This window comes from Candoia aspera, chromosome 13, assembly GCF_035149785.1.
Source record: "Candoia aspera isolate rCanAsp1 chromosome 13, rCanAsp1.hap2, whole genome shotgun sequence".
NCBI lineage: Eukaryota > Metazoa > Chordata > Lepidosauria > Squamata > Boidae > Candoia > Candoia aspera.
In genome coordinates, this window is record NC_086165.1 from 23447638 (window position 1) to 23474142 (window position 26505).

The 26505-nt window shown below is 48.6% G+C and overlaps 1 protein-coding gene across 2 annotated transcripts in view; it reads left to right on the plus strand.

Moving 5' to 3' along the window:
* The first annotated feature begins 9669 nt into the window (after window positions 1-9669).
* Window positions 9670-26505, plus strand: part of TP53BP1 (tumor protein p53 binding protein 1) — a 39515-nt gene continuing 22679 nt past the window's right edge. Inside the window, exons 1-11 of one of the 2 annotated variants that reach the window (XM_063314525.1) lie at window positions 9670-9725; window positions 9808-9930; window positions 11077-11134; window positions 13846-14033; window positions 15062-15173; window positions 15636-15727; window positions 16001-16119; window positions 20556-21300; window positions 25401-25517; window positions 25911-26126; window positions 26376-26427. In XM_063314525.1, coding sequence (XP_063170595.1) covers window positions 13940-14033; window positions 15062-15173; window positions 15636-15727; window positions 16001-16119; window positions 20556-21300; window positions 25401-25517; window positions 25911-26126; window positions 26376-26427 — 1547 coding nt within the window. In that variant the 5' untranslated portion in view covers window positions 9670-9725; window positions 9808-9930; window positions 11077-11134; window positions 13846-13939. Of the gene's footprint in view, window positions 9931-11076; window positions 11135-13845; window positions 14034-15061; window positions 15174-15635; window positions 15728-16000; window positions 16120-20555; window positions 21301-25400; window positions 25518-25910; window positions 26127-26375; window positions 26428-26505 lie in introns of both variants that reach the window. The other variant, XM_063314526.1, reaches the window with a different exon arrangement.

Sequence of the window (26505 nt, forward strand, 5' to 3'; positions counted from 1 at the left end):
GGGCTCGGAAGAGCTCCCGAAAGCTCCGGCCTGAAGCCTCTGTGGGAACTCTGGCCGAGGACGCCACCAAAGCCCTTCTACTGGGAGAGAAGGAACGGCAGAGAGAAGTCAAGCGGGGGACAAGGAGAGGCGCGACGCCGAGCCCTGTTTTTCTGACTTCCTGATCCTGCTGCTTCAAGCACGTGCCCGTGGGTTTTAGGGTCAGGAGCTGTTAGAAAAGGGCTGTTGTTCTGAAAGAAAATACAACCCCATCACCACTTTCTCCAGGCCAAGAATATTTTATCTCACGAGATGGTGGTCCCCTGTCACCCTTTTTCTAAGACGAAAGTAAGGAAGGTCTTTGTGCCCCTGACCGGCATCTCCTCTCCATCTATTACAGCCTTTATCCCATACATGGTATTCTAGGTGCGGATGTACAGAGCTCTGTATTGGGTTTTTATGCACCATTTGTATAAAACAATTATGCCAGAACCATAGAATGGAAAGATTGGCAGGGACCTTAGAGTTCGTGTTGCCCACCCCCCCCCACCCATGCAGGGACCCAGCACTGCAGCCTCCCAATGAGTTCGCCCCCCAGCCTCTGTTTAAAGACCTGCAGCAAGGGAGGACAGATCACCTTCCCGAGGAGGCAGTTTGCACTGTGATTCAGCAGCACTTGATCATTTAAATCTGTTGTTTCTTGCTTTCTGGAACAACACTGAACAATTATTCCAGGTTCATATACCTGAAGAAAGGTATCACCCCTGCCTGTCATCTTCTCTTCTCCAGGATCAGTATCCCAACGCCTGCACATGTCCCCTGTCAGTTGCTGTTTCCAGGCTCCTAACCATCTTCCTCCCTCTCCTTTGTAGGTTTGGTCTGAAGAGAGTAGCAGCTGCTTCCCTTCAACTTGATGCCAGCCTTGATTGCCTTGCACAGGTTTTCCATGGGGTTCCCCATCCCACCCCTCCCAATCAACATGCTTCTGATTTTTCTCACCCCAGTGTAACTAGCTCTGACCCCAATGAAATTTATGGTAATTATTCTAGCTCATCAAGATTCTCCAGTTCTTGAGACTATCCTTTAAAGTGCTCGCTATCCTCCCATCTGTTGGCCTTTTTATGTTCATCCCCTGTCCTAGTGATCCCAAGCATGGAAGGTGCTTTTTCACCAGTGCTGTACACTGAATCAGCATCTTTGCGCTGACTCAAGAGCTTTTCCTGGTTAGTTCCAGAAAGCTCACATACCTTCAGGGTATCTATTCTGACTAACACTTTATTTAAAGGCAGAAGGTTTTGTGAGATGCAACTCCCTTCATCAGGTCCATACAGTAGTTGGACTGATGTAGGATTTAAAATTAGGATGGGGGAAGAAGGGAAATAGTGGGGTTATGCAGACCTGGGTTACATGTAAGGCTGATTACAAGTACCTTATCATTTAACAATTGTAATATGTTAAAAACCCATTGTGGTTGTTGAGACCATCGCAGCTCAAGCCACTCAAAGGAATTATTTAAAGATACAACCCATTCTGGACAGTGACACGGCACTTTCTCAAGCACTGGGGGGCAGGTCCAGACTTGTGCGCAGACTCCACCCAGCCTGAAGCAGATTCTCACAAGCAACAAGAAACAACAGGACAATGATGCCAACCTGGGAACCAGACCCGCAACAAACGCAGATGTCTACTTTGCCCCCACATCTACTCCAACAGCTTCATCACAGGCCCCAAGGAGAACACACAAGATTAGAGGCACCTTCATGTGCTGCTCCTCCAGTGTGATCGATGCCATCACCTGCCAGGATGCCCCTGTGGATTCTTCCTCCAACAAGCAGGACAAACTTGGTGCAACAGAATTAACGGACACAAGTTTGACATCTGGGCTCAAAACAAGGACAGAGTATCTGCAGGGCACCTCGACCTCCCAGGACACTCCGCAGCAGACCTCAGAGTGACTCTCTTGGAAAAGCGGGACTTTGGCAGCATCACCAAGTGAGAAACTGCTGTACTCACATACATCAAACGGTTTCAGACAATCTCAGGAGGTTTCAACGAACACGAGGGAAGTTGTACGTGGGAGAGATTACAAGTACCGTATCAACGAACAAGTACAATTGTCACTGCATAAGGTACTTACACAACTTCCACCGGTAGGGCCAACCTATCTTCCTCTACCATTTCTCCCCACCTCACCCCACTTTAACTCCTACATCGGTGCAGCCACTCTATGCGTCTGATGACGTGAACTGCCGCTCACAAGAGCTTATGCCTTTCAGTAAAAGCTGTTAGTCAGAAAAGGTGCCCCCAGACCCCTGATTTTTTGCCACCACAGGCCACCATGGCTCGCCACCCTGAGAGGTGGTAGACCCTCCCACACTGAAGCCCTTAACAAAGGCTGGATGGCCACCTGCCAGGGATGCTGTAACGATGGGTTCCTGCGATGGGCAAGGGGTCGCCTAAATGACCTTGAAGGTGCTTTCCGATTTATGGTTTTATTAAGAGTCTTGCTCTTGACAAATCCACACTGTTTTCAGCTTTCTGCATCCATGAACACCAAGTAGCAGTCAGAAGACACAATAAAAACTTCTTAATCTCACAACACATGGACAGGCTCAACCACAGTTTCAGCTGGGAAACTGTGAGCATCCTAGACCAAACTAAATCCAAAATGCTAGGGAATTCCTGGAAGCTTGGTATTCAGACAAGTCAGCCATCAACAGGTACATAGAGATAAACAACATTTACACACTATTCAAAAGAGACAATACAAAAGCTAAAAAGGAAACAAAAAGACCAGAACACCAGCAATCAACACCCAGATAAGCAGGGATGAACACCAGACAAACAATTAAGCAGTAAACAATAGCCTAATCAAGGAACTGCCAACTCAGACAAACAATTAAGCAGTACAGGGCAAGCTACTGTGTATAAACAAAGAGCAAACCCCACTCCTTTCTAGCACTGAAGATGTTACATAGTTGGGTAACAAAACATTTGCTAGAAAACAACCAAGCTCAGAGAACACCAAGGACTCCACAGTTCAACCCTGAGCTACATATACCTCTTCTATTTTTCTCCTATTATGGTTGGTTATACTGTATTTATTTGAATACCATGTCCACTAGCATGCCTGGAACAAACGCTCAGATGACCATCTTATCTCTCCCTCTATTTGAAAAGTTGGTGACACACTGGTTACCACCAAGTCCTCTCACCTTAATCCTAACCCAAATTTGAGGGATGTAGCCTATTTTTGCTAGTGAATGGCCATCCTCAGAAGGAAGGCAAATGATGAAACGTACATTGTTTCATCATTGACCTCCTTGGGGTCAGGTATCATCAGTATGAGGATGATACTCTATTGTATATCCCCAGTCCCTGGTTGACCAAGTGATGCTGCCAAGGTCTTCCTCCAGTGCCCGGAAGCTAGGTGAGAGGAACCTTGACAAAAAGAAGTGAATACAGGTTCATGGTTCTTCTGTGCCATGGATTTCCATCTTTAGTTCTGAATGGAATTGCAAATCCCCAGACAGAACTGCTGAGAAATTTGGGGGTCTTCCTGGACTCACAGTTCCTGTGTAACAATCAGTACACTAGAGCATTCACTCAATGACAGTTCAGAGACTTGCACTCTTTTAACTGTTTTAATGAAGCGAAGTGTCCGATACAAAATCGAAGTTGCGAATGGCTTTTCCCACACGTTCTACAGTTTAAATTAAAAAAGCCTCTAATTCCCCCTTTACTACCCACAAAGGTATGTGCCCCCTCCCTGCACCAGCAGATGGCCTGGATGGTATATGGCCAGATGACCTTGGGCCATAAACACCTAGCACAAACAAAATGATTCACACTCCAGTCCAGCTCCCCCTCCCTGCTGGCGACTCGTAGTCTGCTGACATGGATTCAATGAAGATGGATGCGATTCCAATAAGGTGTTCTGGGAACATCTGATTGGGGAGTCTGACATCCTGCTTTTTCCAGTTGTGCCATTTCCTGGACTGAGAGTCCTTTCTCATGGTTACTCATGCTTTAGTCACCTTGCATGTGGACTACTTCAATGCTCTACATGGGCCTGCCCTTGAAGACCATTTAGAGGCTATAGCTGGTCCACAATATAGTGGTGCACGCTGTTATGGATGTGTCTCAGTGTGCTCATGTAACACCTCTGCAAGCCACGTGGGTTACCAGTGAGCTTCTGGGTGCAGTTCCAGGTGCTCATGGTCACCTACAAAGCCCTTTATGGCCTAAGGCCTGGCCATCCAAGGGATGCATTTCTCCCATTGTTTCTGCCCGTCCTGTACGATCCAACAGAGATCTTTATAAAGCAATGCCATCTGATAGCACCTAGGAGGTGCACCTTCTCTCTCACGGTGTCTGCCCTCTGGAATAGCATCCCCCTGGAGATTTGAACAGCCCTGAGCCTGCTATTCAAGTGAGCCCTAAAGACCCAGCTTTCCCCCCAGATTCTGGGACAGGTTAGAGTGCGTGTATACCTGCACTTAATTATGTCAGCTTTCTTTATGAAGATTGTCTGTTCCAGATGTTAAAGTCATGTTTTCCTTTTTTGGATTTAATGTATTATGCTTTTCTTTTAATTTGTATGCTGCTCAGGGTTGCTGTTGAGTTGAGCAGCCTTAGAAATCTGAATTACAAACAAACAAGCAAACAAATGTTGACACCATAACACAACCACTTCCTCTTATGCACTTGTGTGCAACATCACAATGCAAAATATAAAAAAAGGGAACATCGAAATGCGTGTTTTATAATTTCACATCTGAGTTCTTTAAAAACACTTGGGTGAATGCTGTAATGCGGGTGGTTTGTTACTGTGCAGTGTTTCCAGGTGTCATAGAATATCTATCCTTGCTGCCTCCATTTTTTAATAGATTTTTTATGTTGTCTTTATTATTTCTATAAATAACTCAAGGCGGCCAACACAATACACTTTCCTCCTCCTCTTTTCCCCACAACAACCCTGTGAGGTGAGTTGGGCTGAAAAAGTGACTGGCCCAAGGTCACCCAGCTGGCTTTCATGCCTAAGGCGGGACTAGAACTCACAGACTCCTGGTTTCTCACATTAACCTGTAACTTGCTGCTTTATCAAGACGCCATGCTTTAAGAACTTGGCAATTTTCATTAACAGAACGTGATTAAACATCCCTTGGACTGTCTGATTGTACTGTGTCTTTAAGAGAATCTTTGTGTAATAAACATGTGCATAAGTTAATATTTGACTCCCTGTTGTTAACATTACTTGATCTTCAGCCTTGCTTGAGTTCATGTCTCCACATCCTGGTAATAAATAAAATTTGTCTTAAGACCTGCCAGTGTTTAAGCAAACAACAAGGATTATGTGGTGTCAGAAGTTTGTTTGGATTCTTCTGTTTTAATGAAGACTAATTGTTGCAGCATCTGCCAGCGTGGACTCCTTAAACCCTCCTCCTTTGCTTGTATTACCCCAGAACTGAAATGTTGGAAACAAGTTTATTTCTTATTATTTTATTTTTATTTATTTTCTATCCTGCCTTTATTATTTTTATAAATAACTCAAGGTGGCCAACATACCTAATACTCCGTCCTCCTCCTATTTGCCCCTCAACAACAACCCTGTGAGGTGGTCGGGCTGAGAGAGAGGGACTGGCCCAGGGTCACCCAGCCGGCTTTCACGCCTAAGGCGGGACTAGAACTCTCTGTCTCCTGGTTTCTAGCCTGGTGCCTTCACCACTAGACAAACAAACAAATCTTTATTATGGTCAAAGACCAGCATAAGGAGGGTGGGGTACAGTCAGTTAAAAGCATAGAAAGGCTCTTTTTGATTGGTTGCATTTTCTTTCTGGATTATAAATTTAGAAAGAGAAGTGGCTACAAAAGATGCAAAAGAAGGGAGGAGAGAATCACTGCACAAACAACAGAGTCTACACCAGAGGTTCTGTGAAAGATATTTGAAGAATTGGGGAAAAATGTTAGAGAGACAGTGTCAGTCACTGAATCTCTTAAGGGAGATCTGGAGGAAAAATTTGCAGGTATGAAGAAAAAAATTTGAAGTCTGTAAAACAAATAACTATAGTGATGGACAATGCAAGTATTCAAAGAATATTTCATCTGTATTCTACAAATGAAGCTGTATAAAGAAGAAATTCCATAAGTAGAAGTGGATGAATAGCTAAAGAAACAAAAACTATGAAAGATAACAGACAAAAAAAATGATGAATAGACCTATAACAAAAAGAAACTATATATAAACTGTATATATACAAACTATAACCCGAAACTCCGCATGGTTCACGGAGGAGCTGAGGGTTCTGAAGAGGATTAAGAGATGTCTAGAGCACCATTGGAGGAAGTCAAAGTCCAAATCCAACCAAATGCTAGTTAGAGCTGCTATTAAGGCCTACCTGGTGGCGATAAGAGCGGTGAAGCGTCAATACTTCTCCACCCTTTTCGTGTCCGCAGAATGCCGCCTGATGGCTCTGTTTAAAATCACGTGATCCCTTTTGGGGAAGGTGGGCCTAGTGACTCACCTACAGGGCCGTGCAGAGGAGTTTTTGGAGCATCTGCAGGATAAAATTGCTCAGATCTGCTCTACGCTAGACTCCAAGCGTGAGGCATGGTCCATGGAGATACCAAGGGAGCAGACTTACCTTGTTATCTGGGAGCAGTTTGATCCTGTTGGACCTGAGGAAGTGGACAGGATCCTCTGGACAGTAAACGCCACCACGTGCCAGCTAGACCCATGTCCCTCCTGGATGGTGAAAGCAGCTCGGGAGGTGACATGTGGATGGGTCCAGGCGATGGTTAATACATCCTTGAGGGTGGGGTTGTTTCCATCTGTCTTTAAGGAGGCGTTGGTACAGCCCCTCCTCAAGAAACCATCACTGGACCCTACTATATTGGACAATTTTGGTCCAGTCTCCCACCTCCCTTTTTGGGGAAAGTGGTTGAGAAAGTGGTGGCATTGCAGCTCCAGAGGGTTCTGGATGAAGCGGATTATCTAGACCCCTTTCAATCAGGTTTCAGGCCCGGATATGGGATGGAAACGGCATTGGTCGCACTTATGGATGATCTCTGGCGGGAGCGGGATGGAGGCAATGCATCCATCCTTGCTCTTCTTGATCTCTCAGTGGCTTTCAATACCATCGACCATGGTATCCTTTTGGGGCAGCTCAGGGAGTTGGGGGTGGGCGGCATGGTCTTGCGCTGGTTCACCTCCTTCCTCCAGGGCCGGTCCCAGTCGGTGGTGATGGGGGGGGAGAGATCCAGCCCTCGACCCCTCCTTTGTGGGGTGCCGCAGGGTTCGGTTCTCTCTCCTCTCCTATTCAACACCTACATGAAACCGCTGGGTGAGATCATCCATCACCATGGGATGAGATATCATCAGTATGCTGATGATACTCAACTGTATATCTCCATCCCAGGTGAAGGAAGTGATGCTGTGACTGCCCTCTCCAGGTGCCTGGAGGCTGTGGGGGCCTGGATGGGGAACAACAGGCTTCAGCTGAACCCTGGTAAGACGGAGTGGCTATGGATTAATGGCCTTTCCGTATCCGGGACTTTGTCATCTTTGGTCCTGGATGGGGTTGCATTGCCCCAGACAGACCCAGTGTGTAACTTGGGGGTCCTCTTGGACTCACAGCTCCCGCTCAAAGAGCAGGTGGCAGCCGTGGCCAGAAGGGCCTTTGCGCAGCTTTGTGTTGTGCACCAGTTATTTCCCTTCCTGGATCAGGAGGCCCTTCGAACAGTCGCTTATGCCCTTGTTATCTCCCAGTTTGACTACTGCAATGCGCTCTACATGGGGCTACCCTTGAAGAGTATCTGGAAGCTTCAGCTAGTCCAGAATGCAGCTGCGTGGGCTATTTGTGGCGCCCCTAGGAGGGCGCATATAATACCATTGCTTTGTGAGGTGCATTGGGTACCAGTTTGCTTCCGGGTCCAATTCAAGGTGTTGGTTATCACCTTTAAAGCCCTACATGGCATGGGGCCAGGTTACCTGAGGCACTGCCTCTTCCCTGTTACATCTACCTGCCCCACCCGATCCTGCAGAGAGGGCATTCTGAGGACCCCGTCGGTAAGGGAATTCCATCTGGCGGGGTCCAGGAGGCGGGCCTTCTCTGCAGTAGTGCCTGCCCTTTGGAACATCTTGCCCCTGGAGGCGAGGCTAACCCTAACCCCATCACTCCTGGCCTTTCGGAGGAACATGAAGACTTGGCTCTGCCACCTGGCCTGAGGCGGGGAAGAGAAGAGTCATGCCTGGGGTTGGCTAATGCCTTGAAGTGCCCCTCCCACATGAAGACTGAATAAGATTCAGGAATCTGGACTTTACTTTTATTAATATTACTAATGATACATAATTTTATAAGGGATTTTATATATTTATTGTTTTATTGAGTATTCTGTTGTAAACCGCCCAGGGTCCCTCTAGTGAGAGGAGATGGGCGGTGACAAATTTGATAAAGAAACAAACAAACAAATAAATAAAAGAAGTCTGCGAAGTGATAAATAAGATAAATATGGGGAATGCTCCTGGCACCAACGGTTTGCCAGCCTCCTATCATAAACGTTTCAAAGGTGAAATCTTGCCGCCTTTTCGACAAGTGGTGAATTCTGTTCTAGATGATGGAAAGACACCAGACAGTTGGACAGGTACAAATCTAGCAATGATCCCCAAAGGAGGGCAAGGCCTGACCCCCAAATTATAGACCGACATCCTTATTGAACAGTGATTACAAAATATTTACAATGATGGAAAATGTTTTACAAGACTTTATTCATGAAGATCAATGTGGCTTTTTGCCTAAAAGACATTAGAAATATTCTTAATATATTAGAATATTTGGAGCAACATAATGAAAAACACGTCTGTTGATATTCCTCAATGCAGGAAAAGCATTTGATAATTTGAACTGGACTTTTTTGTTTAAGATTCTGGAAGATACGGACTTTGTGGACAATTTTATTACAGGGTGAAATTGATAGATACTTCAGAAATGGCTCAAATCATTGTTAATGGAGCACTAAATAAATCTTGCGACACACAGTACAGAAAGGAACAAGGCAAGTATGCTCACTTCCACTTTCTTACTCGTTCTTTCACTGGACGTTTTGAATAGAGATACAAGACGAGAGGATTGCAGAAGGTTAAAAAGAAAGTATACAAATTAAGGGCATTTGCTGACAACTTGGTTTTACTTTTGGAAAACCTTATGGAAGGAATAGAAATATTATTGGAAAAATTAAAGGAATTTGGTGCAATGCTGGATTTCCGAGCTCCGAGAACGAGCCCTGATTACTGCGGCAGGCACAAAGAGACAGGCGCGCGACGGAAGGGCCCCACCGCAGCCAAAGGCGTTCCAGGCGGATCGCGGCACCGGGAAGGGGCGGCGCCGGCCCAGCTGCGCCTGCGCAGTGCGCGGAGGACGGGCGCCGCCGGAGCCCTGGGAAAGGCGGGAGCGCTTCCCGCGCAGGTGCCCTGCGGCTGCGCATTTTTCTGCGTCATCGCTCCGCCCGCCCTGCCGCCGCCGCCATCGTCATGGAGCCGTCCGGCTCGGGCTGCTGGAGCGCCGACACGCCTCGCCTGCTGGTGGAGGACTCGCAGCCGGGGCCGGGGCCGGGGCCCGGGCGGGGCGGGCAGGCGGGCGGCGCTCCCCAGCCGCCCCTGGCACTGAGCCCGGTCCTGGAGCCGCCGCCGCCGCCGCCGCCGCCGCCGCCGCCGCCGCGATTCCCCGCGTTCCCGGAGGCCGGCGAAGGTAAGGGGCGCGGGGCGCGGGGCGCGGCCTCCGGGCGCTCGTGCCTGTCCGGGCGGCGTGCGAGTCTCTCTCCGCCTCGCAGGGCTGGCCTTCGGGGCGCTGGCGCTCTCGCCCAGCCAGGACCGGGACCGGGACGGGGACCCGCGCCAGGAGCAGGACCGGGACCAGGCCGAGGAGGAGCCGGAGGGCCGCGGCTGCGAAGAAGGTGCGCGGCGGGGGCGGGCTCCCCTGGGCCGGGCTCGGCTCTCGGCTCTCGGGCTGCGCTTCGCGCGAGCGCGCCGCCCCCGCAGCTGAGCGGCGCCCGCCCGGAGGCCGGTTCCGGCCTGGCTTCGCGTCCTTCCTCCCCTCCCCTCCCCTCCCCTCCCCGCTTCCCCGCCGTCTTGTAGGGCAGGGGGAGCGGGCGGCCCGGGAGCTGCCCGGCGCTGCGCAGGAGGAGGAGGTCTGAGAGGGAGCGCCCCCTTCCTTCTGGCCCGCCCGGCTTTGACCTCCCCTTCCTCGCGGCGCCGGGAAGGGGGGAAAGGGGGCTCTGCCGCCTGCCACCCCTCCCCGAGCCCCTTCCGGCTTCGCCGCCTTGGCTGGGAACCGTTTCCCGCGGCGGCGACGTTCGAAACGTTGGCGGTAGCAGAGCCGGGGACTTCCCCTTGGCTTCGCTTCCCCCGCGCGGTCGGGACACCGCCGTGGGCAAACGGCTGAACCAGAGGCAGTTGAAGCCGGATGAGAATCGGGGATGTGATTTTCTGCCAGGACAGAGGTGGGTGCGAGGCCTGTACCTGGGCAGCAGGGAAAGGCCCTGTGGAACCCTTCTGGCGGGGAGCACTCCTGTGCCCCTTTTAAAATTGGGCTACTCTGCCTGCCACAGCAACAATTGGGGGGCAATTTCTCACGCTAAACAATTTGCAATTGTTTCTGTTCAGAAAGATGACTCTCTTCAGACAGAGAACAGTTTCTTGGCATCACACTTTTTGAAGGACTGATTTAAAATGAAGGCAATAGCATCATTTGAAACCTTCATTTAAATTGTGATGCGATTTTCAGCTTTGGGGCTCACACGTTGGTCTGACCTATACAGCTGGTTTTGTTAATAGCGTGGTGGTTGGTCTCAAAACAACTGTGAGGCCACAGAACTCCATTTGGGGATGCCTAAGTGTGGGCACCTGCTTTGCTGTCCTGGGCAGGCAGGGTCACGGGAAGGCGGTGGGGAGGGGCTGTCAACCAGCCCTTTGTCTGGGTTGGTGCAGACTTGCTCTGGTCTGAAATCTGGTTTTCTCATGTTCTAGTAAAGCCATTGTGGGCAATTTCATATTTTATAACCAAGCATCAATTCCTGGTTCTTTCTCTGTTCTACCTGCAGACCAAGATAAAGCAGGCTGGGACGCAGTAAGAAAATCCAGAAGTGATTATCCTGAAGGGTAAATGTTTATTTATTTATCAAATTTGTATGCTGCCCAACTGGGTGGCTCACAACTAAAGCAGAGAAATACAACTAGTAACAAGTTTTTTAAAAAAAGATGGCAAGAATGACAAACTGGACAGGAACAAGGGAAAGGACAGAAATGAGGACCTCTTGTCAAAGGTCTTCACAGCCCTCCTAAACAACAGCAGAGTGGGGGCCTTCCAGTTCTCGGAGGGAACCTCATTCCAGTGGGCAGGCACTACTACAGAGAAGGGGCGCTTGCGTGGTCCTGATAGATGGCATTGTTGGAGAAACCTGGAGCACTCGAACCAGCCAGGCAGATGCTATGGGCGATAGGCAGTCCCTCAGGTAACCAGCCCTGTGCCATGTAGGGCTTCATAGTTGGTGACCAGCATCTTGAATCAGACCTGGAAGCAAACTGGCCACCCGTGCAGCTTGCGAAGCAGAGGCGTTACATGGGCATACCGAGGCATGCCCATCGCTGCCCTTGCCACTACATTCTGGACCAGCTGAAGCTTCTGGGTGCTTTGCATTTGCTCTCTGGCAAGCAGAAACCCTTCTGATGAGAGAAGTAATAGAATCCTGGGGTTGGAAGGAATTGCGCAGTTGCACAAACTAAGGTGTTTCCCCAGGGAAGGACAGCTTGCATCTTCCTAGGCAGAGAGTTTCTCTGTCCAGCTACTCCTGCCGTTAAGATGCTTTTCCTAATGTCCACCTGGAATGGCCTTCCTGTAACGTAGGATCATCATTAGTCCTTGCCTCCCTGTTATTTAACATACATACTAATCTGCGTCTTATGACAGTTAATTATAGGAAGCTTCTCTTGAAATTATACAATATTACACATGATTTTGCTTTGACTAAATGCATTGAGACAATACTCAAGAATTGACGATTCTTCGTTGAATTCCAGGGAAAAAAGAGTCGGTGGAGAGTTCAGCGGCATGGTCTCCCACAGGGGAGTATCCTTGCCCCCCTGCTGTTCAATATATATACTAATGATCAACCCATCAGTCCTGATACATTCTCTTTTATCTATGCCAACAATCTGGCACTTACAGCTCAGGGAATCAATTTCGAGGAAATGGAAGACAAGCTCACTCTGGCTCTTAAGAATATGTCTGAATATTATAATGAGAATGGACTAAAACCTAACCCGTCAAAAACTAATGTCTGCACATTCCACCTCAAAAATAGGCAGGCCAGATGTAGGCTTGCTACTATCTGGGATGACGTGAGTCTGGCACATTGCGAGATGCCATGTTACCTCGGTGTAACACTAGACCGAACATTAACCTTTAAAAGACATTGTTGCAACTTAAAGCAAAAGATTTCCACCTGTAACAATCTTGTCAGGAAGCTGGCTGGTACTGCTTGGGGTGCTCACCCTACTACCCTTCACATGGCCGCCCTTGCATTGCGCTTCTTGGCGGGAGAGTATGCCTGCCCTGTTTGGGGCCGCTCTGCGCACTCTACACAGGTGGATAGGGCACTTAGTGACACGTGCTGCATCGTTACCAAATGTTTACGCCCCACTCCACTTGATAAATTATATATCTTGGCAGGAATCGCCCTGCCAGGCATTAGAAGGAGTGTGGCACAAGGCGAGGAATATGGAAAGGTGTTACATGATCCGGCACACCCATTATTTGGCCAAGTACCTCCTACAAAAAGACTGAAGTCAAGAAGGAGCTTCTTAGACTGTGCTGGGGAGATTGCTACTACACCTCACACAGAATGATTAAAAAGATGGAAATCTCAAGTGAAGCATCTTCCTAATTAGATAGAACCACTTGAGGAGCTGCCTGGAGGTTTGGAGGAGGAGTGGACGGTTTGGAGATGCTTAAACAGATTGCATGCTGGTTTGGCCAGAACTAAAGATTATATGGAAAAATGGGGGTTTCTCCCTGAAGGCAAGGATATTTGCTGTGAATGTGGCAATATTCAAACAACTGCCCATCTTTTACAGTGCCCTTTGGGACTGACATGCACACAGAGTGACTTATGGGTCAGAAACACCTCTGCCATCAATGTGGCCCGGTATTGGGTTAGAGCTACATTATATAAATTTTATATTTTTATTAAATGTTTTTAACTTCTAGTTAATACTTTCCCCCTCTCTATTTCCTGCATTTCTGACATGAAACAAGACGAGATCATTAGTCCTTGTTGTTCTGCATTCTGGGATGAAGGAGAGACGATATTGACCTGTGTTGCATCCCTTCAGGGACTTGATACGTGTTACCATAATTCCCCTCTTCTTGGCACCACGTGATCCCATTTCCCTTAATCCCTCCTCAGAGGACCGAGTTTGCAGCTTTCTAATTACTTGCGATTGAAAAGCCCAGATTCTTTGATCTCTGCCTGTGCACCTGATGACAAACTAGAGCCAGTGTGGCCTAGTGGTTAAGGTGCTGGGCTAGAAACCAGGAGACAGAGAGTTCTAGTCCTGCCTCAGGCATGAGAGGTGGCTGGGCGACCTTGGGCCAGTCTCTCTCTCTCAGCTCAATCCACCTCACAGGGTTGCTGTTGTGGGGAAAAGAGGAGGAAGGAGTATTAGGTATGTTCACCACCTTGAGTTATTTATAAAAATAATAAAGGGATAAATATAAATAAAATAAATATACCATTGTTTGAACTACCTGAAAAGTTACCAGTTGATGCCCATGCTGGGCTGTGAGAAATATTTGCACTTAAATTCCCCAGTTCAGGCGTTGTGTCCAGCCGTGTTCCTGGAATAGTGCAACTCAATAAAGAAGCTCCTGAGAGCCCAGTTTCTGCATGCCTGCCCCAGGAGAGTATGCCACCAGCGAAGAGTCCTCCTTGGCCGTTAGGGGACGTTGAGCCTGTGTCTTCTACGCAGGAGGACATGTTTGGCCAGAACAGCGCAACAGGTAAAGGGAGGCTGTGAGCTCTTTTGCGCCCACCATTCCCACTCTGGGGTTGGGGTAGCCTGGCTTGCTGCAGCTTTGCTTATCCAGGCATGGGGACGGGGTGTTACAACAGGAGAGGAGCGCACCCTGAGGTCCAAGGCTATGTATGTTCCCGGAAACAGCTCTTTTTTGTGGACCAAGTTTTTACTGAGTAGTAATTTTAAGTAGGATGGTGGGAAACTTAGTAAATGTAGTGTTTGTCTTATGAGCTAAATGCAAATGGAATAAAAGCAAATTTCACATTGGTCCTTTCCCACCCACTATTGCTTGGCGAGTGGGCCGTGCCTGCCATTCAGCGACCTAGAATGGGGTGCCACACCCATTCATTCATTCATTCATTCATTCTTCAAATTTAATTACTGCCCATCTCCCCCAAAAGAGGGACACTGGGTGGTTGCTTCATGTGCAAGGACAGAAATTAAAGGAGGGGCATAATAGCTTCACTTCAGATGAAACATTTAATGCCCATTTGCACTTGTTGCATTACCAAAATCTGTTTTTCAATATGGTAAGTAAAATAAGTTTATTGTTGTAACCACAGGTCGTTACAATGTGAATATTGTAACATTACCCTCTTTTCTTGTGCAGACAACTGTCAGTGGGTTGTGACCTGGATTAGCAAGGCTGAGCAAAGAAACTGGCAGGGCTGTGGGTTTCTCAAAGCAGGGAGATTCTGGTCCTTTTCCTGTGGCATCCTGAGAGCTGCGGTTCTCCGGCACTAAACTACCAACTGACCTTCCAGGAAGCAGCCTCTCCAGGTGGAGCGAGCTTAGCTGATTTACAGAAAGGGGAGGAGGGAATCCCCCCTTGGATGCTGGAGAATGTGAAGCCTCTTCTGGCCACATTGCTCCTTGCAGTCACACAGCAGAGAGGGTCCTTGGCAGTTTGAAGTCGGTGCGGGAAAGCAGCAGCGGCAGCCGGGACGTGAGCTTCAGAGTGATTGGTGTGTGGCCGGAGGTATCACGCATGTTTCAATTCAATTGGGATAGCTCCAGGCAATGGCTGTGCCGTGTCTAGGCTGGAAGAGGCAAGTTCTCCACTGCCCACTCCTGCTGACCCTCTGCACGTCCTTCACCTCTCTGGACAAGGGCCTCTTCCCAAGTAAGTAGAAAGCTGGCCTTGACTGCTCTTCTTTTCTGACTGATGCTTTATTGCTTACCTCTCTCCGGTTGAAATCCCGTGATGGGTGTGGGCCTTTTGGAACGATTCCTTTTTTAATCAGCTGCTTTGCTTGCTGTCCCTACTTTTTCCTTTCGGCGCTCCATGCTTTTGATTGGCTTTTTCTTCTCCAAGAAGTCGAGGTGTACAAAACATTTCAGGGTCGACTCTAAAACTTAAGAATACTTCCAGCCCATTTTGAAGTTGGAATGGCAGATTTGGAGATAAGAACATGTGTGCGTTGAGATGGTTTGGGCATCTCTGCTGAGGCAGGCTGCCATCAGGACTGAGGCCTCTGACCCCTCTGCTCCTAGTCGGGCCTTTCGTGTGTCTTCTGTTGGAGATGTGGAGGGGCCGGGGTGCAGGTGGAGGTGGTCGTTTGCTGACTGTGCTCTTTCCCCTCAGTTGTGCTTCAGGTCTTCCTAGCACAGCTTCTGAGGTCTTACAGCCAGTGCCTTTTATTGTTCCAAGAAGCCCAACTGAACAGGAGGCTGAAGGTACGTCATCCCATTTCGCTAGAGAGAATGGGGGCATCTGTTTGGCCAGGATTAGTTATGATTTTTCTATAATGCGAATGTCTGAGTTTCCCCCTTTGTTCTTAGGGGGAAGAGGGCCGAGGACTGGCCTCTTAAACTTTGGAGCGGTAGTGCAGTGGATTGGCCAGCATTCATTTCCTTTCTTTACTATAAGCCTGTCTTGCTCTAACTGCAGGAATAAGTCCTCCCTGTTTTCTAGAGGGGTTAACCTCCATTTTTTCACCATTTAACCAGGAAAACAGGAAGATGCACCCCTGAAGACTCCAGGCACCCTTCAGGTATCCATTCCAGCTTCTCAAGATGCTTTTCTGTTGATGTCCATCCCCACACCGTCACAGCCTGAGTTGTCTCATGTGAGTGACTGCCTGGGCTGCTTCTGGGGTGGTTGCAGATGGTGACCAGCAAATGAGGAAGGCCCCTAAGTCCCTTGGTTAATGGGTCAATGAGCCTGTCACTTCTACCTGCTTCTTCTATAACAGAAAGATTCTGAAGAAGTGTGATATGGACAGAATATGGCTGTCCTCCTCAGCCTGGAGATAAGCTTCTGGGGGTTGGTTTTTCTGCCCTCTTCCTGAAAAGAGAGGGCTTTCTTGCTGAAGGCCCGTTCCTGGCAGAGGACAGCAGGATGCTCTTTATGGTCTTTTAAAAAATAATTAATTTTTTTAAAAAAAAAGATAAAAAATTAATATAAAGTAATATAAAGTAAAGTAGAAAAAAGAAAGAGAAAGCTAAAAAGTAAAAGAAAAATTGAAAAGAAAGAAAAAAGATACAAAGAAGTGGATTCATATCTTTGTTGTTGTTTATTCATTCAGTCGCTTCCGACTCTTCGTGACTTCATGGACCAGCCCACGCCAGAGCTTCCTGTTGGTCGCCAACACCCCCAGCTCCCCCAGGGACGAATCCGTCACCTCTAGAATATCATCCATCCACCTTGCCCTTGGTTGGCCCCTCTTCCTTTTGCCCTCCACTCTCCCTAGCATCAGCATCTTCTCCAGGGTGTCCTGTCTTCTCATTATGTGGCCAAAGTATTTCAGTTTTGCCTTTAATATCATTCCCTGGCTTTATTTCCTGGAGGATGGACTGGTTTGATCTTCTGGCAGTCCAAGGCACTCTCAGAATTTTCCTCCAACACCACAGTTCAAAAGCATCGATCTTCCTTCTCTCAGCCTTCCTTATGGTCCAGCTCTCGCAGCCATATGTTACTACGGGGAACACCATTGCTTTAACTATGCGGGCCTTTGTTGTCAGTGTGATGTCTCTGCTCTTAACTATTTTATCGAGATTGGTCATTGCTCTTCTCCCAAGGATTAAGCGTCTTCTGATTTCCTGACTGCAGTCAGCATCTGCAGTAATCTTCGCACCTAGAAATACAAAGTCTTTCACTGCTTCTACATGTTCTCCCTCTATTTGCCAGTTATCAATCAAGCTGGTTGCCATAATCTTGGTTTTTTTGAGGTTTAGCTGCAAGCCAGCTTTTGCACTTTCTTCTTTCACTTTCATCATAAGGCTCCTCAGTTCCTCTTCGCTTTCAGCCATCAAAGTTGTATCATCTGCATATCTGAGATTGTTAATGTTTCCTCCAGCGATTTTAACTCCAGCCTTGGATTCCTCAAGCCCAGCATGTCGCATGATGGCGTACAAGTTGAATAGGTAGGGTGAGAGTATACAGCCCTGCCGTACTCCTTTCCCAATCTTAAACCAGTCCGTTGTTCCGTGGTCTGTTCGTACTGTTGCTACTTGGTCGTTATGCAGATTCTTCAGGAGGCAGACAAGATGACTTGGTATCCCCATACCGCTAAGAACGTGCCACAATTTGTTATGGTCCGCACAGTCAAAGGCTTTAGAATAGTCAATAAAACAGAAATAGATGTTTTTCTGAAACTCCCTGGCTTTTTCCATTATGCAGCGGATATTGGCAATTTGGTCCCTAGTTCCTCTGCCTGTCATGAGTGAGGATGGCAAGCAGGGGGCTCCCATCCAGGCTGTAAAGCGCATGTGTAGTACTGAGGAATTAGGTGGCCATTCAAAGAGAGACAGATCGGGCCCGCCTTAGTCTTTGGGGTTTATATGTCTGGTTTTTTCCCACGCTTCTTCAGTTTGTTAGGATTCTCTGTTATGTAGCAGTAATAAAACGCTAGAGACCTATTCCTTGTCTCAGCGTGGTTCCTGGCTGTTAGGACACTGCCTTTTCTAAACCCACACTGTCAAAGGTATCCCGGATATTGTTATCCTTCCTATACAGGTCTTCCATATATTCTTGCCACCTTTTCTTGATCTCTTCTTCTTCTGTTAGGTCCTTGCCATCTTTGTTTTTGATCATACCCATTTTGGCCTGGAATTTACCTCCAGTGTTTCTAATTTTCTGGAAGAGGTCTGTTGTCCTTCCTATTCTATTGTCTTCTTCCACTTCTGCGCATTGCTTGTTAAAAAATAATTCCTTATCTCTTCTGGCTAACCTCTGGAATTTTGCATTTAATTGGGCATATCTCCCCCTATCACTGTTGCCTTTTGCTTTCCTTCTTTCTTGGGCTACTTCTAGTGTCTCAGCAGACAGCCATTTTGCCTTCTTGGTTTTCTCTTTCTTTGGGATGTATTTTGTTGCCGCCTCCTGAACAATGTTGTGGACTTCTGTCCATAGTTCTTCCGGGACCCTATCTACTAAATCTAATCCCTTAAATCTATTCTTCACCTCCACTGCATATTCCTTAGGAATATTAGTGAGCTCATATCTAGCTGATCTGTGGGTCTTTCCTAGTCCCTTTAGTCTGAATTGTGCAACAAGAAGTTCGTCATCTGAACTATAGTCAGCTCCAGGTCTTGTTTTTACCGACTGTATAGATGTCCGCCACCTTTGGCTGCAAAGGATGTAGTCAATCTGATTTCAGTGTTGTCCATCTGGTGAAGTCCATGTATAAAGCCGTCTCTTAGGTTGTTGGAAGAGAGTGTTTGTTATGCAGAGTGAGTTGTGTTGGCAAAATTCTATTAGCCTATGTCCTACTTCGTTTTGTTCTCCCAGGCCATGCTTACCTGTTATTCCAGGTGTCATCTGACTGCCCATCTTAGCATTCCAGTCTCCTGTGATGCAAATAATGTCTCTTTTAGGACCTCTTTTAGGTCCAGTAGGTGCTGCAGATCCTCATAGAACTGCTCTACTTCAGCTTCTTCAGCATTTGTGGTTGGGGCGTTTATTTGGATCACTGTGATGTTAGATGGCTTGCCCTGAATTCAAATTGAGATCATTCTATCGTTTTTTGGATTGTATCCAAGCACTGCTTTAGTCACTTTACTATTAATTATGAAGGCTACTCCATTTCTTCTGTGGTCCTCTTGTCCACAGTGGTAGATCTGGTGGTCATTTGATGTGAAGTGGCCCATTCCAGTCCATTTCAGTTCACTGACGCCCAAAATGTCTTTCTTTAATCTTGACATCTCACCAATAACCACATCCAGTTTGCCCTGGCTCATAGATCTTACATTCCAGGTTCCAATGGTGTGTTGATCCTTCGAACATCGGATTCGCCGTTCACCACCAGCACTGTCAACCGCTAGCCATCCTTTCGGCTTTGAGCTAGCTGCGTCGTCACGTCTGGGGCTAGTTGAACTCATCCTCTGTTCCTCCCCAGTAGCATTTTGACCATCTTCCGACCTGGGAGTGTCATCTTCCGATGGTATACCGACATATCTCTGGTTGTACTGATCCATTTAGTTTTCACAGCAAGAATACTGGGGTGGGTTGCCATTACCTTCCCCAGGGATCGCATTTAGTCTGACTTCTCTGTCATGACCTTCCCGTCTTGGGTGTCCCTTCATGGTTTAGCTCATGGCGTCATAGAGGTGCTCAAGCTCCAGCACCATGACAAGGTAACGATCCTTTGCTGAAGACACTATAATAGTAAACAAAAAATATTCCCAGGAAGGTCTGGTCCATTTGTCTATTTTAATTCCAATTTGTTCAAAAGTGCTTTCACCAAAAAGTAATATTTCAAAATTACTATCCCCTTTATCCATTTTAAACTTTCTTACATCCACTCCTTGTTAAACGTTTTGTCAAAAATTTTAAAGTCTTTGAAACCCTTTTTTTCCCCCTTTTTAGTCCAGAAAGATGGTGGTTGACCAAGTGGAAGTCTCTTATCCTGGTGTTCGGAAAATCTCTCTTTCCAAACGCATTTAAGAAAGTGATGCTTTTGCCAATCTTGTTTCTGTATAGGCTGCATTACAGCTGTTAGCTTGATGGAAATCCCTCAACTCCCAGCTGCTCAACTCACAAATGGAACGCAAAAACCTCACTTCTTGCAGTCTCCTCACAAGGAGCAGCTGTCCGGAGTGCAAGTGGGCGATATCATGATCTCTCCTTGTCTAGAAAGACTGCGCCAGCCAGAATTCGCTGTCTGGCTGTCCATCTCTGCTGCAGTGCCGTCCCTGCTCCTTTGGGGACGTCTAGTCCACCATAGATCCGCACCCAGAAGCTATAGGATGCTGTTTATGGCTGACTCTGGCTGAGTATTCTGCTTGTACTGTGCTCCTTTAAATAAATGGGGCTTAAGCTATAGGGCAGCAGGAAGAGGAGCAGTCCATGCGTGAAGTTTGCGTTGCATATGTGTCTTCACCAGGAGAATGCATCCCCCCACCCCAGGTCATTATCTTTCTTGTCCTTTGGTTGGAGGCGCCCTGGAAGACTAAGCCTCCATCTGAGCTTGGTGTCAGCCACCAAGGCGGCTGGTGCAGGGCTAACCAGGTTGCAAAATGGCAGGAGTGCGGTTGTGCCATCCGTTTTGTTTTTCCTTTGCAGGATACCTTTCTCCCGACTCCAAGCCTGGAGGAAGGCTGCAAGACGGAAGCAGGGAAAGGAGAAAGTTCTGATGTCTCTGCACCGGCAGATGGCTCTGAGGCTCTGGGGGCAGCCACATCCCAGCCAGGGCTCCTAGAGACGGATTGCCTTTTGGCCCTCTCTGCCAGTGAGGGCAGCCAGCTGACCGCAGGGGAGCAGGGGGGGGGCGCTGCAGCTGCTCCTTGTGCTTCGGTGGAGAAGCTTTGCTTGCCTGACAGCTGCGGGGAATGGCAGGCTGAGGAGGACAGCCGGCCCTCACTCGTGCAGTCGGCAGGAAGCACTTGCGACGACCTTAGCAGTCGAGACAGCATACCAAGCCAGACGTCTTTGCTTCCGGAGTGCGAGGCTGGCCCAGGGGCTCCCTGTGAGAAGCCGGGAGAAGTGAAATTGCTGAGTGATGGGCTTTCCCAGGAAAGAGCGGCAGCGGAACAAGCAGAGCGTTCCGTGGTTAGAGAAGCCCCTCCAAAGAGTGATCCACGGGTGGCTGGTGAGCTGGCACTGGCTGGGTCAGGAAGGCCAGAGCGAGGTCCTTTGGACCATCCCAGCGAGTCTGCACTCGATGTGCAGAGCACCTGCCGAAGTATTGATCCTGGAAGGGTGCTGAAGCAGGCCAATTCTGAGCCCCAGCCGGAGCGGGACAGTGGCCAGATCCAGAGAAGAACCAGTATTTTTCCCGGAGAGATTCTGCATGCTGACACCCCTCCAGGTAGGAGCTGTTCCCACAGGGGCAGTGACTTAAGGAAGAGGAGAGCCAGCTGCTCCCATGAGGGGAAGGGGCTGCTGTGCAAGCACAGAGCAGGATAAAATGGCACCCTACTGCCATGTGCTCTACATGAAGTGGCCCTTGAAGGCCACCCGGAAGTTTCAGCTGGTCCAGAATGCGGCAGCGCAGGCAGTGACGGGCGTGCATCAATATGCTTCTGCTTCATGAGCTGCACTGGTTGCCAGTTCGCTTCCAGGGGCAATTGAAGGTGATGGTTGCTACCTTTGTAGCCCTATGTGACCCAGGGCCTGGTTGCTTGAGGGACCTTCTGTCTCCTATAGCATCTGCCTGGCCAGTTTGATCTGGGAGGGTTGGCGCACTCTGGGTTCCGTCAGTTAAACAATGCCATCTATCAGGACCCCAGAAGCGCCCCTTCTCTGTAGCAGTGCCTGCCCTCTAGAATGAGGTTCTCCCCGAGGTTTGAATAGCCCCCCACACTGCTGGTATTTCAAAGGGCCCTGAAGATGTGGCTCTTGGCCCAGGCCTTTGGCAGGCATGACTGAAGCCCCCTTTTCTTCTTTTTTGTTCCCATCTTTGTTCTTTTTGATTTTGTGTTATTTTGTTAATGTTTTTTTAACAATTCGTAAGCCACAAATATAGGGATGTGGTGGCGCTGCGGGTTAAACTGCTGAGCTGTTGAGCTTGCAGATTGGAAGGTTGGCAGTTCGAATCCATGTGACAGGGTGAGCTCCCGTTGCTGGTCCCAGCTCCTGCCACCCTTGCAGCTCAAAAACATGCAAATGTGAGTAGATTAATAGGTACCACTTCAGCGGGCAGGTAACGGCGTTCCGTGTAGTCGTGCCGGCCACATGACCACGGAAGTGTCTACGGACAAACGCCAGCTCTTCGGCTTTGAAACGGAGATGAGCACTGCCCCCTAGAGTCGGACACGACTGGACTTAATGTCAAGGGAAACCTTTACCTTTACCTAAACCACAAATGCAGAGTTGCTGGGAGTCAGGCAGCATATAAATTTAAGAAATAAATAAACTCCATCTTCAGCATCTTCCTGAAGGTTGTCAGGGTGGGGCCAGTCCTTCCCAGAAGCAGCCCCTCTTGGTCTCGGCTCCTTTTCCCATGGGGAACTGGGGATAGTTTCTCCCGAGAGATCCAGTTTGGGTTGAGCAAGCAGCCCTATGAGTGCCCAGGTGCCAGGGCATTGGGCTCAGAGGTTGAAACCAGTACTTTAAATGGCACCTAGAAGCCAGTTGGCAGCCAGCACAGGGCCAGAAGCCACAGGGACTGCTGCAGCCTCCCAGCAGAAGTAAGACGCTTCCTGTCCAGCTTTGGATTTCTGTCAGGCTTCGAGGGGTGGAATACCATGATCCTTCTCTCAATACGAAACTGGCATTTATCTGACATCAGAACGTTTGCTATTCCTGAGGCCTGGACAGACTTGCAGCTTTACTGAGGTGGTCCCTGTGCTTTATTGTTTGCTGGAAGATTTTCTTTGCGCTGTTGCCTAACAGAACAGTTCTATCGTTTGTCTTCCAAACATACCTTTGAAAGTGAAGAATCCTATAGATGCTTCTGCATAGGCAGCTAGAAAACATTAGTAGCATTCTCAGCAGTAAACATTTTAACTATGGATTTTATCCATAGGGTGTGTGTGGGGGGGAGAGGTTTGATGCCACTGCCAGACTAATCAACAGAAAATCAATAGCTCTTCCCAACTTGGTTTGCTGGTCCACCATCCCCAGTTCATTCAAAAATCACGTTGTCATGCTTCATGAGGCTGGTCCAAGGAGGTCTGACTTTAAATGGGGCGGTTTTTCAGCTGGAGATTTGGCTTTTCCCATAATGACACTCAAGAGTTTACACGTTTCTTCCTAGCACTGTTAAAACAAACTATTTCGCTTTCCTGCTTATGACGCTCCTCATTTTCCTTTCCAGGAGACTCTTGACTTTCTCCTTTTAAGTGTTCCTTGGACCGGCCTCAGTATTTTGCTCTTTTTCACATCAGATGTATTCACTTTTATGGTAATTCCTCTCTATTTAAAACCATCATAACTCTTCTGCTGTGATTATGGATTTAGAGCTAAGTCCATTGAGTTCGTGAGGTTGCAGGAGCTACCATTGATCCAGTCCTGTTAATTCTGTTCAGCGTATCTGGCTCGAGCTCCTTCTACCATTTAGACGTTGAAATAACCGCTTATCATCTTGGGCTGTAGGATTTTAAATCTTCCCGAAGGAATCGGGTCCCGCTTCGTTTGAGCCCTCATGCTTGCTCTTCCTTACAGATTTTAGCAGGGCCTTGCATTATCCAGCCTGGAGGGTCTGTCGAGTCCATGCATGCTCGTCTCTGAGCTTCTCCTTCAAAGAGAGAGAAAAGGAAGTGGATGCTTGGGGGTTTCGCTCTCCTTAATTGAAGCAGTTCTCTTGCATGTCTCTTCGCCTCCCCTTTGCTCAGAGCATTTTTTGTTCCAAATGTATTTTCTTTTGCTCAGGCTAAAGTTTCTCTCCTTCTTTCTCAGCCCACATCTCGCCTTCCCTCCCCTCTCCCCACATCTCCTTTAGGCATTCTGTCCTGCCCTCTTGGTCGAAGTGGTCCTCAGGACCTCGTCCAAACGCCTCCTTGAACTGGGGTGTCTTACTCTTCAGCTGGGGCTCCTCTTTCCTCCTGTCCTTTGAGGGGAGCTCGTGCCCCCCTCAGGCCCTCCTGTCTGGAGCGGCGGCCCCCGGGCAGATGGCAGCAGCAGGGCAAGGGGGTCTGCCGGAGTCCTGCGCTGGGCAGGCCTTTCGCCTGGGAGAAATTCTTCAGCCATGTCGGCGATGCTCCTCTGCTGCTGCTCTTGGCGGTGGTGCATGGCGGTGGTGGCGTCAGGCTGCTGCTGGGACACTCTGAGGTTTCTCCCCTGGGCAATGGCCATCGGCTGGGGGTGGCAGGAACAGGTGTCTTCGGTCGCCTCGCTGCCTTTCCCTTCCCATTGGATGGTGAGCTGTGGTGGCGGTTGGGTTGTGGTGGCTGCTTGGACAAGCCCATGTGATTTTTTCCAGATAATTAACAATAATCCTCTGTTTTTCTTGTATTATTCTATGTCTTTGTTTACAGATAGACAGACAACACATACAGTGTGTGTGTGTGTGTGTGTGTGTATATCTTTTATTAAAGATTTTTACATCAGTAAAAGGTAAACATGAAAACATGTTAAGAAAAGTTTAAAAAGTTAGAAAGAAAAACGATAAAAGAAAAAGTGCCGGAAGCAATTCAAGCAGAAAAAGAAAAAAGTGATAATTAAGATAATTAAAGAAGTGACGTCCAGTCTTCTTTACAGCGTTACAAACAAACTTATGAACTTACTCTGTTGAAACTTATTATCCCTACTCCCTCTTTGAAGTTCCATTGCAAGGTTCCCTTCTGTCCCATATTCAACCTGTTTTTTAATCAGCAAATCCAGAAATCACTATTTCACTTCTTCCATTTTCAGCAAAAGTCCATAAAAGGTTTCCAGTCTTTTATAAAAGTACCTGTCTTATCTATGACCAAACAAATCATTTTTGCCATTTCTGCCAATTCTGCCATCTTCACAATCCATTCCTCATTGTGGGCATTTCAGTGTTTATGCATATGGTGATCTTGGACTGCTTGATTCTGTTCCGATTGCAAGCCAGTGAGGGGTAGAGGGGGCGGTGCTGGACCGGGGGGTGGACCTGGCTTCTGGTCCTCTGCCCCAGAGGCTTTTGGGGGGCTTGGGCCGGTCCCTCCTCTCAACCCCAGAGCCAGGGTGGTCCGGTGGTGAAGGAGCAGGACTAGGAGGGGGCAGCCAGGGTCTAATCCTGCCTCGTCCTCAGCCCTAGAAGGGGAGTCAGAAAACCTCTGCCCACCAAGCAGCACCTGGACCGGCGGGGTAGACGTTGTGGCTCATACCCTTCAGCGGAGCAGCCTTCGTCCTGAAGCAGATCGATTCAGGCTGACAGCAGCAGTGGTGATTCTACTTTAAGGAATGCTGGTTTGATTGGATTTTTGTAGGAAAGCAAGATAAACCCAAAGTGTAACTGTCATCAGTTCATGAATGAGCGGTCTGTTTTGCCTGTCATTTCAGAACCTCCCTTTCATGTCTCGTTAGCGAAAGAGGGAGGTGCCCTTCAGCCCCTAACAGGCGTCACCCCCCCTCTTGTTGGCCAGCACAAGAAAGGCCCCAGGCACAGCACCCCCATTGGTGAGTGGGGCACTGGATTTGCTGGGGCAGGAAAAGGGTTTCTGTAGAAGATGCGTGTGCCCTGTGGGTGACGGACACACGAGCCAGAGTGGTGCCAAAACGCCCCCGGGTTTTTTGTTTTCTGAATTGGAGTGACGAAGAAAAATCCTCTGGAGGCAGCGAAACCCAGGTGACTCAAAAGGTTTTGCCCAGCCTCTCTCTCGGGGCTGCTTTGCAGGTTGTCTGAATGGCACTACTAATGCTAGCAGAGCCAGCCAAGGTGGGTGCCAGCCTCCACTGATCTTGCAGAAAAGGAGTTGGTGGTGGGCGGGGAGGGGTTGGCCTTGTGGCCGGCTTTGCTTTAGAAACCGTGGGAACCCTTCTAAAGCTGCCCTTTGAATTGACTCATTCCAGTGGTTGGAAACAATTCGGACCACCCTGCTGTCGCTGTGGATGGCACAGGCGGACTCTCGGCGGGGAGAGCTTTGGCTGGCGCTGCAGAAGTGGAGGAGAGCCGCCGAGGGAGTTCTGTGGTTGCCTGTGAGGAGGAAGGGGGGCTCTCTTTGCGCAGGACCCTGGTGACCCCCGTGATGGAGGAGAGCGATGAGCCACTGTCTTTCAGCTTAGAGAGTAAGAGAGGCTGCCCAGGGACAGTGGTGGCTGGCCCAGGAGGGGCTGGCTTTTTGGGGGTAGCTGCCTCTTCAGTTATCAGGATACTCCCTGGACATCCGGGAGACACAGTTGAGGGAAGTGGACGTTGAGAAGGCCATCTTGAGCAGGAGTGGAACGCAGCCTCTAGCCTTGGGGCTGTCCGGGAGAAAGAGGACGGTTTCTGTTTGAAGGTCAGATTGTTCTGCTCTTTCTCCTTGTTCCCCTTAGAGCCTGAAGCCAGGGAGAGGAAGAGCGGGCTGGCCACCACAAAGGATCTCAGGTAAGACCGTTGGGGTCAGAGATTAAGAGACTCTGGCGGAGAAGAGTTTGTTCCCTGGCATGGGTATCTTGTGCCATG